General features: G+C 43.0%; 2 protein-coding genes across 2 annotated transcripts in view; one reads left to right on the top strand and one right to left on the bottom strand.

The window, feature by feature from the left end:
• Nucleotides 1-13317, bottom strand: part of LOC114503488 (zinc finger protein 709-like) — a 155543-nt gene that overhangs the window by 124814 nt on the left and 17412 nt on the right. The window lies entirely within an intron of this gene.
• On the top strand, nucleotides 4757-5381 carry LOC114503663 (EF-hand domain-containing protein D2-like). Its single transcript, XM_036034388.1, has one exon. The coding sequence runs from the start codon at nucleotides 4783-4785 to the stop codon at nucleotides 5077-5079; it is 297 nt and encodes a 98-aa protein (XP_035890281.1). The 5' UTR covers nucleotides 4757-4782; the 3' UTR covers nucleotides 5080-5381.

The raw sequence follows: 13317 nt of genomic DNA, 5'->3' as shown, positions 1-13317 counted from the left end.
GCAGATGTGACCCTCTGCCCAGGGGAGTACTGGAAATGATGGGTAAAAGGGAGGAAATGAAAGGTGTTTCTCTCATGAGGAACTGATGATTTTAAAGTAATGTTTCTTTTATTGGTAGAGCATTTCTGCTCTTTCCCAACACACTCTGCACCCTGCCATTAGAGAAAAATAAGACATAATGTGATCACTGTAAAAGTATATAAATGGTTTCCATGTGCTTATGATGCATTTACCTTATGAGGAACTATGAACATTGCGTGTTCGTGATGATCAGTTGTAGACTAATAAATTGGAGATGACAGAGTCATACATAAACTGCCTATAAATGGAGCATAGACATCCAGTGCTGTCCGGTTCATGCTCCCTACTGTACACACATGCTGGATGTTTTAGAGGACGAGGATTTCTTGCTTGTCAACACTGTTGTAAGATGTATAATGTGGGAGGGGAGGCCACTGTTAAATAGGGCACTCTGACAGCCATATACAGACCTACAGTTTAATGAAAGAATCCACACTGGACAGAAATGTCATCATCATAAACAACGTGGAAAAGCATATAGATATCATGAAACTCTTAAAACAATGAAAGAACTCACATAGGAGAGAAAACCTATGGGCATAAGAAATATAGTAAAGCCTTCAGTTGTCTCTCTTTTTTTGGAAGACCTAAAAGGACTCATATCAAGGGAAAATTCTAGAAATGTGAGGAATGTGGGAAAACCCTTCGTGCTCGCTCCAGCCTTCAGGGACACATGGCTGCTCACCTTGGAGAAGGACCTTTTAAATGTAAGGTGTGTGAGAGAGCATTCATTTCTCCCAGTTCATTTAAAATACATGAAAGGACTCACACTGAAGAGAAATGCTATGAATGGAAATACTGTGGTAAAACCTTCACATTCTGCATTTCCTTCCAAAACCACAAAGGAAGTCATACTGGTGGAAAGCCCTGTGTGTGTAAGGAGTGTGGAAAGGCCTCGAGTTCTTCACATTCACTTCAAATACATGAAACCATCCATACTGGAGTGAAAACCTATCAGTAGAAACAATGTGCCAAAGCCTTCAGATATGAGCAAGCATTTCAGAGACAGGAAAATGTTCACAAAGGAGAGAAAACCTATGGATGTAAAGAATGTGGAAAACCTTACACCTCTCCACAAAGTCTTCAGTCACATGGAAGGACTCACCCAGGTGTGAAATGCCAAATGTAGAGAATGTAGTAAAACTTTCAGTACTCATCCATGTGCATGAAAGAAATCACAATGGAGAGACCCTGATGAATGTAAACAACGTGGTAAAGTCTGCAGATGCCATAGTTCTTTACAAACACACAAAAGAACTCATTCTCAAGACCAACGCTATGAATGTAAGGAATGTGGCAAAGCCTTCAGATGTTATTCTAACTTTCAAAAACATGAAAGAAATCACACTGGGGGAGAAACCCCATGAATGTAAAAAGTGTACTGAAGCATTCAGGTGCCTCAGCAGTCTTAGAAAACATGAAAGAATTCACACAGAGAGAAGCCATATGAATGTAAAAAGTGTGGAAAAGTCTTCAGAGCCCAAAGTTCCTTACAAACACATAAAAGAATTCACACTGGAGAGAACCCTATGAATGTAAAACAATGTAGTAAAGCATTCAGGTGTTCCAATTCCCTTCGAATACATGAAAGAACTCACAGTGGAGAAAAGCCCTATGAGTGTAAGCAATGTGGTAAAGCCTACACAGATCACAGATACTTCCCAAAGACCAGGAGAGCACACAAAAGAACTCATACAGGAGAGAAACCTGATAAGTGTCAGCAATGTGGTAAAGCATTTATTTATTGCAGGTATCCTCAAAAACATGAAAGAACTCACATAAAGGGAAACCTCATAAATGTAAAGAATATGATATAGTATTTAGGTTTCCCGGTTATCTTAAAAATCATGAAAAATCACACTGGATACAAACCCAGTGATTTTTAAAAAGATTTTATTTGTTTATTTTTAGAAAGAGGGGAAGGGAGGGAGAAAGGGAAGGAGAGAAACATCCATGTGTGGTTGCCTCCCACGTGGTCCCCACTGGGGACCTGGCCTGCAACCCAGGCATGTGCCCCAAACTGGCAGCATTTCTACTCACAGGACAGTACCCAGCCCACTGAGCCACACCTATCAGGGCTCATTTTTGATATTTGACACTTAGTTGACTTCAGATACCTGCTCACCTTGTCTTGATTACAACAGGTAGAAAATGTATAAAGGTTGACACATGCCCCTTTTTTGGGTATGCCAATAGGTAGGAGGGTCAAACATTGAAGACGTGCCACCTCAATTTCTACACACACAAAAGCGCTAAACTTTTCCCCTTCACACAAATCACCTGGACCAGCTTACCCTTGCCCTGTTTTTTTAAGTACCTTTGATTTATAAACATTTTTCTATTTACTTAATGCATATTGTGATGTGTCTTGACATCTGATTTCATTTTAGGTAGGGTGTGAATCCTACCACCTAAAGCGTTTTTGAGAAAACAAAAGATAACCCATAGAAATGTCTTTCAGGTGACACAAGGTCTTCAGGGTAGGGAATTTTGAGAAGATGAGGAAAAGAAACTCAAATACACAGTTACCAGTAATAACAATGTTTTTGGATGCCTCGGTCATGAAAGAAAAACTTGGAAGCCACCCACATAGTATAGTCTTACAAGAGAAAAATACAGAGCAAAAGAAATGAATGGGCCCTGGCTGATGTGGCTCAGTGGACTGAGTGCTGGTTCGATTCCCAGTCAGGGCACAAACCTGGGTTGTGGGTCAGGTTCCAGGTTGGGGGAATGGAAGAGGGCAACTGATTGACATTTCTGATACATCAATGTTTCTCTCCCTCTCTTTTTCTGTCCCTTCCCCTAAAAAAAAAAGGAATGGGTTGCTTTTGTTAGAATATGTAAAAATCTTGGAGTCATCCTTCTCATTTTCAGAACAAGAAAAATGTCCAACAATCTGAAAGCAGACACCTCTTTTTACTGTGAGATACTTGAGGTCATGTGGCAAAACAGAGCCCCAAAGTGAGAGCCTAGCAAATATGCAGACTTTCCACTTGGAGCAGAAGCCACTGGAGTCAGCAGCATCCGGAAACATGAAAACCATAATAGATGAATTGCTGGGTATACAATAGGGAGCAGTCTGAAAGTTAAGAGCCTATGGGGAGGGGGGGCCAGTATTAATATACCACCCAAAATATGAATTTTCCTTGAAAGAGTCCAAAAAAGTTTTTCACTATGAAGATGAGAAAAAAAATTACATCATGTTTCCTGCAGGAAGTGGGGAGAACATTTTGATATACAGAGTATTCTGTTTTCTATAATGTAGACCATCCCTCAAAGAAAATGACTTTCAAAAAAGCCTTATCTCTTTGACGAAAGTGCAGTCAGACAATTTCCAGATCCTTCGAGTTTCCTCTCTGACAGAAGCAAAGGAATAAATGCCAAGACCCTGTTCTGATGATCATAGGGATTCTGTTTCACCAAAACATTACTCATATTACCGTAACATAAGAGAATGTTTTCTACCCAAATGTTTGACCACCATTATCAAAAGGGCTTGAGCATAAAGTCGGTGGATTAAAACAGAGAGCTAAAGATGCAGTCTCTACTTAAGAATGAGTTTCTAGGCATGCCCAGCACACGAGAGGAGAAAAATGGGACACTACAGGATACTGAAGCCCTGAACCTGACAGCTGTAGCAAACATTAAACATAGTCTAAGGCCTATCGAAGATTTTATAAAACCTTACAGACATGATATATTTGCCTTAAATCTTACTGAGAAAATTCATGAATATGTGGAAATTAAATAACATACTCCTGGACAACCACTGGGTCAAAAAAGAAATTAAAAAGAAAAAATGTGTTTTAAGGAAAATTTTAAAGATTTTGTTATTTATTTTTAGAGAAAGGGGAAGAGAGGGAGAAAGGAGAGAAACATCAATATTTGGTTGCCTCTCATGCGCCCCCTGTTGGGAACCTGGCCTACAACCCAGGCATGTGCCCTCACTGGGAATTGAAATGGCAACCATTGGTTCTCTGGCCAGTGCTCAGTTCACTGAGCCACACCAGCCAGGGCTGTTTTACAGAAAATTTTAATAATAGCTCAAGACAGGAAGAGCATGGCCAGAAGTGGTATGGGCTGAGGCAAGCAGGGGCTGGCTGAGGCCTGTGCTGCATGGGCCACGAAGGCCACAGACAAAGTGGCCAGCAAGCTGGACCAGTAGCTACAGACAGGGCTGGGGTAAGGGCACTGGCATCCAGGCACTGGACCAGGTGGCATAGGCACTGGACAGTGGGACAACGAGCTGCGCACCAAGCTACTGCAGTGTTCCTATCTCAACCAGGGGGTTCACAGCCAGAGTCACCAAGGCACTATGTCTTCAGCCCCTTCACAGAGTTCTAGGAGTTCTCTAGAAAGCAAATCAAGGACATGGAGAAGATGTTCAAGCTGTAAGATGCTGGCCAGGATGGCTTCATCAATCTGATGGAGCTAAAGTTCATGAAGGAGAAACTTGGAGCCACCCACACCCACCAAAGCCTAAAAAACGTGATCAAGGCGGCCCTGGTGGGTTGCTCAGTTGGGTAGAGCATTGTCCACATACACCAAGCTTACAGTTTGATGCCAGGTCAGGGTGCATACAAGAATCAACCAATGAATGCATAAATAAGGGGAACAACAAATCGATGTCTCTCTAGCTCTATCTCTACCTCTTTCTCTATCTCTTCTCTCTCTCTCTGAAATATCAATTAAAAAAAAAACATGGTCAAGAGGGCAGATGAGGACTTTGGCAGCAAGCCCATCTTCCAGAAGTTCCTCCTGATTTTCTGCGAGGCAGCAGCCAGGAGCTGCAGGACAAGGGCTGCATGTGCTGGCCCTCCTCCCAGAGATCAACGTCTCACCAAAGGCATCAAGGGGCCCCAGAGCTCCTTTGAGGCTGAGGTCCAGGCTATCAGTGTGTTGAGCAGCCTGGAGGAGGAGATCAAGGAGGAGCAGGAGGAGCGGACGGAGGAGGTGGGAGAGATGAAGCTGTGGAAAGTGGCCCTCAAAGAACTGTAGCCCACTGTCATGTAGCAAAGGGGTGCTGCCCAGCTGCCTGGCCCTGGCCCAGCTCCCAGTCCAGGACTAGCAAACTAGAGGATGAGGCTAAGTCCTCAGCTCTGTCTGAAGGGACCATACTAAAAACCTACAAATGTCTGTGAATGCTGCCAGTAGAGGGGTCTCACAGAGCTGGCCCAGCTGCTGTATCTGAGGCCATGATCCCAGCGCTGGCTCCCTGCCTGGCCCAGTCCTCCCTGGTGTCCCTGAGTCTCTCTTGCACCCCTGGCTACCTGCTACCTTCTCCAGTGCTGCTTCCCACCCCTGTGACTGCTGTCCACACACCACCCTTATCTCCCCATGCCTCTCCTATTCAGAGGCCTCTTGCCTTTAATCCACAGGCTGCACTGCTGCTGGGGCCCTCAACCCCTTCCTAGACTGTTGGGAGCCTGACAGATGGCAAGCATTGTGGCTGCCTCCGTGGAGTGGGAGCTAAGGAGCTGATCAGAGGCACAAGGTGCTCCACCCCCTGTACCTGTTCCCCAGCCCAGCAGGCTCTCTGCTGGAGTCAGGGAGGGGGCCCAGGAAAGGCTTTTATTTTGGTGAAGGGACCCTGACCCCATGCAACCCCCCTACCCAGCCAGGCAGGGTAAGGGGACAGCTGTGTCTAGCTCACAGACCACACTGTCCCAGCCATGCCATGTGTCATGGCAGGGAAGCCTCTGGGAGTAGAAACACCTCTCCCTAGCCCTCTAGGGGCAACCTGAGGGCCCCAGGAGCTCTGGAGAGAGCAGTGTGGAGAGGAGGGAATGGCCCCTCATGTGGTCGCAAACCAGGGCCCTCTCAGTTCTCCAGGGGGTGTCTAAGAAGCATTTTAAGAGGCGTTCACAGACCAGACAGTGGAGAGCAGGGGACTTTGCTCGGCCCTTTCACACCATCCTTCCCCAGAGTGACATTCACTGCCTTGTCACCAGGATGGGACCTATCCTGTCATGCCCACCCCCTGAGGAAGCATGGGGACCCCAGCCCTCCCTGTGCCCATCCCCAGACTGGCCTCGGCCAAGCCTGTGCCACCCACCAGTCCACACAGCTCCCATGTGCTTGATCACCTGTGTGTCCATGTGCACTATTTCAGGGTGAAACTGCTCGTTGCCCAGTCCAAACGCAGTTACACACCCTGCGGTGTGTGCCATGACAGTGCCCTGCTGTGTAAGCGCCTTAACTCCTTGTTTTAGTAAAATGCCCCAAGAGTCTACAAAACAACCATTGGACTTGCAGCGGGGTTTTTTTGTTTGTTTGTTTTGTTTGGGTTTGGGGGTTTTTTGGTTTTTGGTGGTTTGTTGGGGGGGGTTTTGGCCTTGGAATCTGCAAAACTAACAAAACTGCAGCAGCCTTGGCCCTGGATTGTGTTTACCTTAGCAGATGTGTTTATACAGATAAATATAAAGTTATTTTTCTTTTGGCTTATTGTTTTCCCCCTTCCTTCTCCTCCCCACCCCTCAAAACTACTTCTTCAGCCCTGACCCATGTGGCTCAGTGGGTTGGGCATCGTCCCACAAAGCAAAAGGTTGTTGATTCAATTCCTGGTCAGAGCACAAGCCTGAGATCTGTCCTGGTTGGGGTGCATATGAGAGGCAACCAACCATCGTTTCTCTCTCTCTCTCTTTCTCCCTACCTCCCTGTCTCTAAAAATAAATAAATAAAATCTTAAAGATTTTATTTAAGCCCTAGCTGGCATAGCTCAGTGGATTGAGCACGGGCTGTGAACCAAAGTGTCGCAGGTTCGATTCCCAGTTAGGGTACATGCCTGAGTTGCAGGCCATGACCCCCAGCAACCACATATTGATGTTTCTGTCTCTATCTCCCTCCTTTCCCTCTCTAAAATATTTATTTACTTATTTATTTTATTTGTAGGCATGCACCCTGACTGGGAATCGAATCTGCGACACTTTGGTTCACAGCCCGCGCTCAATCCACTGAGCTACGCCAGCCAGGAGCAAATAAAATCTTTTTAAAACTACTTTTTTATTCAGTGATACAATTATTTTTTTAACTAAAATAAGGTAAAATTTTATATTCTTAAAAAATCTCAAGACAGACAAAAATGAAAATAGAATTTATGAAATTAATTTATGGGATACAATGAAAGGATTACTGTAAGAGAAGTTGTAGTGATATATGCCTATATCAGGAAAAAAGATGTCAAATAAACAACCTAAATGGTAAGGAACGAGAAGAACCAATTAAACACTATGTTAGTAGAAGATAGGAAATAATAAAGATCAGAGCAGAAATAATTACAGAAGCAAGTGTTTTGGGTTTTTTTTAATAAACAAAATCAACAATTCCTTAAATAGGCTAAGTATGAAAAGGAGAAGACCCAGGCACCAGCTCACCTTGTTTTACTGCATTTCACTTTACTGTTCTTCACAGATACTGCATTTTTTTTACAAACTGGAGTTTTATGGCAGCGCTGTCTGTGCTGAGCAGGTCTGTCAGTGGGATTTTTCCATCAGTATTTGCTCACTTGTCTGTGTCACCACTTGGTAATTCTTACAATACTTCAGACTTTTTTCATTATTATTATGTTTCTAACAGTGACCTGTGATGAGTGGCCTTTATGGTTACTGTTGTAATTGTTTGGGGGTAACACAGATCACAATTGTTTAAGATGGGAAACTTAACTGATTAATTTGAATGTGTTTTGACTGCTCCACTGACCGCTGGTTCCTCCAGCTCTCTCCCTTTCCTCAGGCCTTTCTATTATCTTTCAACAACATTGAAATTAGGCCAGTTAGGGACTTCCAGCCAAGATGGAGGCATAGGTAGACACACTGTGCCTCCTCGCACAACCAAGATAGAGACAACAATTTAGAAACAGAATAACAACCAGAACTGACAGGAAATTGAACTGTATGGAAGTCAGACAACCAAGAAGTTAAAAAAGACCCATTCATCCAGACCAGTAGGAGAGGCTGAGTCAGGCAGCTGGGCTCAGGTCAGGCACGGAGAGCAGAGAGCATTGGGACTGGGCATGTAAGGCATCCGGGGCATGCAAGACCACCATGGGTGGACCCTGAGCACGCAAGCAGCAGCTGGCAGTACCCAGCCGAGGGGTGGCAACCAGCAGACCCAGGGAGGCGGCAATTGTGAAGCAAGGCACTGTGTGCAACTCAGGATCACAGTGCTGGGAAATAGAGCCTCGGGACACTGAAAACACCTGTGGGGGTTGAGACTCAGGGAGAGACTCCCAGCCTCACAGGCGAGGTCTTTGGAAAGTCCCACAGAGTGCACAAGCCCACCCACACAGCAATTGGCACCAGAGGGGTCCAGTTTGCTCGGGGGAAGCAACGGAAGGTACTGAGGTCCGACAGAGAGCAGAGCAAGCGCCATTGTTCCCTCTCAGACCCTGCCCCCACATACAGCATCACAACCCAGTGACTGGGGTGCCCTGCCCTGGTGAACACCTAAGGCTCCGCCCCTCATATGTAACAAACATGACCGGACCAAAGGGAAAAAAAAAGATGGCCCAAACAGAAGTGAAAGCCCCTCAATCAGTACTTTTAAGCGACTAAGAGATAGCCAACCTATCAGATGCACAATTCAAAGCACTGGTGATCAGGATGCTCACAGAATTGGTGGATTTTGGTTGCAAATTAGATGAATAAATGCAGCCTATGATAAGAGAAATGAAGGAAAATGCACAGAGAACCAATACTGATTGAAAGGAAACTGGGACTCAAAACAATGGAGTGGGCCAGAAGTTAAAAAGAAACAACCAAACAGAAAAGAATGGAGAAATAAGAATTCAAGAAAATGAGGAGAAGCTTAGGAACCTCCAGGACATCTTTAAACATTCCAACATCCAAATTATAGGGGTACCAGAAGGAGAAGAGGAAGAGCAAAAAGTGGAAAACTTATTTGAACAAATAATAAAGGAGAGCTTCCCCATTCTTGCAAAGGAAATAAACTTCCAGGAAGTCCAGGAAGCTCAGAGAGTCCCAAAGAAGTTGGACCCAAGAAGGAACACACCAAGGCACATCATAATTACTTTAGCCAAGGTAAAAATGAAGGAGAGAATCCTAGAAGCAGCAAGAGATAAGGGGACAGTCACCTACAAAGGAGTTCCCATCAGACTGTCAGCTGATTTCTCAAAGAGACCTTACAGGTAAGAAGAGGCTGGAAAGAAGTATTCCAACTCATGAAAGGCAAGGACCTACATCCAAGATTGCTCTATCCAGCAAAGCTTTCATTTAGAATGGAAGGGCAGATAAAGTGCTTCTCAGATAAGGTCAAGTTAAAGGAGTTCATCATCACCAAGCCCTTATTTTATGAAATGTTAAAAGGACTTATCTAAGAAAAAGAAGATAATAAACATGTATAGTAAAATGACAGCAAACTCACAATTATTAACAACCACACCTAAAACAAAAACTAACCAAGCAAACAACTAGAACAGGAACAGAACCACAGAAATGGAGATCACATGGAGGGTTAGCAACAGGGGAGTGGGAGGAGGAGAGAGGGGGGAAGGGTATGGAGAATAAGTAGCATAGATGGTAGGTAGAAAATAAGGGGAAGGCAAGAATAGTATGGGAAATGTATAAGCTAAAGAACTTATGACAAATGGACATGAACTAAAGGAGGGGAATGTGGGTGGGAGAGGGTGTGCAGGGTAGAGGGGAATGAAGGGGGTAATGGGACAACTGTAATAGCATAATCAATAAAATATATTTTTTAAAAAAGAAATTAGGCCATTTAGTACCCTCCTAATAGCCTCTAACTATTCAGTTTTTAAAAAGTTACATTTCTCTCACTTTAAATCAAAAGCTAGATTTAAGCTTCTCCAAGTTCAGATGGTTGCATAGGTAAATGAAGTATTTGAATCTTGCCACATGCACATCAAAACTACAATGAAGCTACAGAACCATCACCATTCAGGACTGTCTGAAATTTAGTGGAACAAAAGTCTTACAACTAAGAATATAAAGAAACTGCTTTGAGAATGGTAGGAAGGGCAGAGATGTGAACTGGCTGATCCCCCAGCCACATATGGTGAATTAAAATCAGGAGGATATTTCAGCTACGGAGATCCCCCCTGAGGAGTGAGGGACCCCAGCCCCACACCAGACCCCCAGTCCAGGGTTCCAATGCTGGGAAAATAAGTAGTCCCCACAAATTCTGGCTGTAAAAACCAGTGGGGCCCTGGCCACGTGGCTCAGTTGGTTAGAGCACCTGTTTGACCATTTTCTGACCAGGAGCCAGCCAGGCTCCCAATGTTGGTCCACTGGTGGCCTTCATCATGTTCCCACAGGGTGGGAGGGGGAGTCGGAGCTTGGGAAGGGGCCCATGGTCTCATGTGCCATACACAAACCATCGCAATAGAACGAATGTTGCACAAGAGGGAGTCACACAGATTTTTTGGTTTCCCAGTGCAGATAAATGTTTACATTATACTGTAGACCACTTTATATCTAAAAAACATGGTACCTTAATTAAAAATACTTTATTGTTAAAAAATGCTAATCATCAAGAGCCTTCAGTGAGTTGTAATCTTTTTCCTGACCAAGGGTCTTTCTTACCTGACTGTTGACAGCTGCTGACTGATCGGGTGGTGGTTGCCGCAGGTCGGTGTGGTTGTAGCAGTTTCTTACAAATAAGACAACAGTGAAGTTTTCCACATCAATTGCCTCTTCCTCTTATGAATGACTTGTCTGTAACATGCAATGCTATTTGATAGCATTTTACCCTCAGTAGAACTTTTTTTCAAAATTGGAGCCAGTTCACTCAAATCCTGCCACTGCTTTGTCAACTAAGTTTATACAGTAGTCTCGATCATGTATTGTCATTTCAGCAACCTTCAGAACATTCCACCAGGAGTAGATTCCATCTCAAGGTACCTCTTTCTTTGCTCATTATAAGAAGCAACTCCTCATCTGCTAAAGTTTTGTCATGAGATTGCAGCAATTCAGTCACATCTTCAGGCTCCACCTCTAATTTTCTTGCTGTTTCCACCACATCCGCAGTTAATTACTGTACTGAATTCTTGAACCCCTCAAAGTTCTCCATGAGACTTGGAATCTACTTCAACCCCTCAAAGTTCTCCATGAGACTTGGAATCTACTTCTTCCAAACTCTTGTTAATGTTGCTATTTTGACCTCTGTCAGTAAATTATGAATGTTCTTAATGACATTCAGAATAGTGAATCCTTTCCAGAGATTTTCAATTTATTTTGCCCAATTCCATCAGAGAAATCTCTATCTCCTATGGCAGCTACAGCTTCCCTAAACAATAAAACTAAAAAGTTGAAATTACTCCTTGATCCAAGAGCTGCAGAGCAAATGTTGTGTCAGCAGACATAAAAACAACAATGATCTTATTGTGTATCTCCCACAGAGCTATTTGGTCACCAGGTACACTGTCAAGGAGCAGTAGTAATACTTTGAAAGAAAATATTTTTTTTCCTAAGCAGTAGGTCTCCACATTTGGTTTAAAATGTTCAGTAAACCATGTTGTAAACAGATGTTCTGTCATCAGGCTTCCTTGTTACGCTTATAGAGCATAAACAGAGTAGATTTAGCATAATTCTTAGGGGCCCTAGATTTTCAGAGTGAGAAATGAGCATCGGCTTTATCTTAAACACCAACTGCAGTAGCCCCTAGAGTCCCCTTGTTTTCAAAAGTCAGGCATTGGCTTCTCTTCTCTACCTATGAAAGTCCTAGCTGGCAGCTTCTTCGAATATACAACTGTTCTGTCTACATTGAAAATCTGTATTTTAGTGTAGCCACCTTTATTATTTTCTCTAGATCTTTAGGATAACTTGCTGCAGCTTCTACACCAGCAATTACTGCTTCACCTTACACTGTTATGTTTTGGAGGTGGCTTCTTTCCTTATATAGTAACCTAATCTCTGCTAGCTTTAAACTTTCCTTCTGCAACTTCTCACTCTCTCAGCCTTCAGAGAACTTTTTTTAAAGATTTTAGTTATTTAGAGAGAGAAGATGGTAGGGAAAAAGAGAGGAAGAGAAACATCAATTGTCTCTCGTATGGCCTGCAACCCAGGCATGTGCCTTGACTGGGAATCAAACTGATGACCTTTTGCTTTGTGAGAAGATGACCAACCAAATGAGCCATGCCAACCAGGGCTCAGCCTTCATAGTGAAGGGGGGTAGGGCCTGCTCTAGATTAGGTTTTAACTTAAGGAATTATTGTGGCTGGTTAGATATTCTATCCAGACCACTACAACTCGCTCCACGTCAGCAACAAGGGCTGCTTCACTTTCATACCATTGGTGTGTTCACTGGAGTAACACAGACTGACCTGATCATAAATTCCTAACCAGGCATATCATAGTGGGTAGTCACGCCCCAGGCATATAACTTCCCCAGTGAAATGTTTATCCTTGCCTTAAGCAAGCCCTGTCCATTGCTCTTGTGCATCTAGGGTAACACACTTTTTTTTCTTGGTCTTTTTAAAAATACATCTTTGATGTTCCAGAATACCTTATTTTGCCGTGTATAACGTGCACCCACTTTTTTGTTCCCATAATGCACAGGATTATTATACCCATGATGTGTAATCATTATACCCATGTATAATGCACATCCTTATTTCTCCCTCAAAAAATTTGGTCAAAAAAGTACACACTGTACACAGCAAAATATAGTAATCCTGTTTTCCAGACCCCACAAAGGGAGCACATGACTTTGTTGTCTGTATACCATCCCAATTTACTGTGTTAACTCTTTTAATCCAATCATAGGGGTCTCTCCACCTTGCTTTTTCCCAACTCCTTAACCTACCAGCAATGGCTAATCTGGTCCCCTTGCAATTCTCTATAATATTTAACAAAACAGTTTGCCAATTTGTGTGAAGGAATCAGCTAGTATTATAAGTATTTTTTTGAATCTCTAGATGATTTTGGGATTCATCTGCCACTTTAACAATGTTAAGTCTCCTGATCTGTGAAATTGGAATATATTCCCATTTATTTATACATTTATTTATTTTGACATATTTTGCAGTTTTCAGATATTCATTTTGTACTTCTTTTGTTAAACTTATTCCTACTATTTTATTACTTTTTATTTTATTGTAAATATATATCTTTTTAAAAGTCCATAACATCATTTTAATTTTTATTTATTTTTTTTCCTTTTTTTACTGAATTTATTAGGATGACACTGGTTAACCAATGGTACAGGCATACTTCAGAGATATTGCAGGTTTAGTTCCAAACTGTTACACAAAAAGTTGAG

This window comes from Phyllostomus discolor, chromosome 8 (assembly GCF_004126475.2).
Source record: "Phyllostomus discolor isolate MPI-MPIP mPhyDis1 chromosome 8, mPhyDis1.pri.v3, whole genome shotgun sequence".
Taxonomy (NCBI): Eukaryota; Metazoa; Chordata; class Mammalia; order Chiroptera; family Phyllostomidae; genus Phyllostomus; species Phyllostomus discolor.
This window is presented reverse-complemented; position numbering and strand designations above follow the sequence as displayed.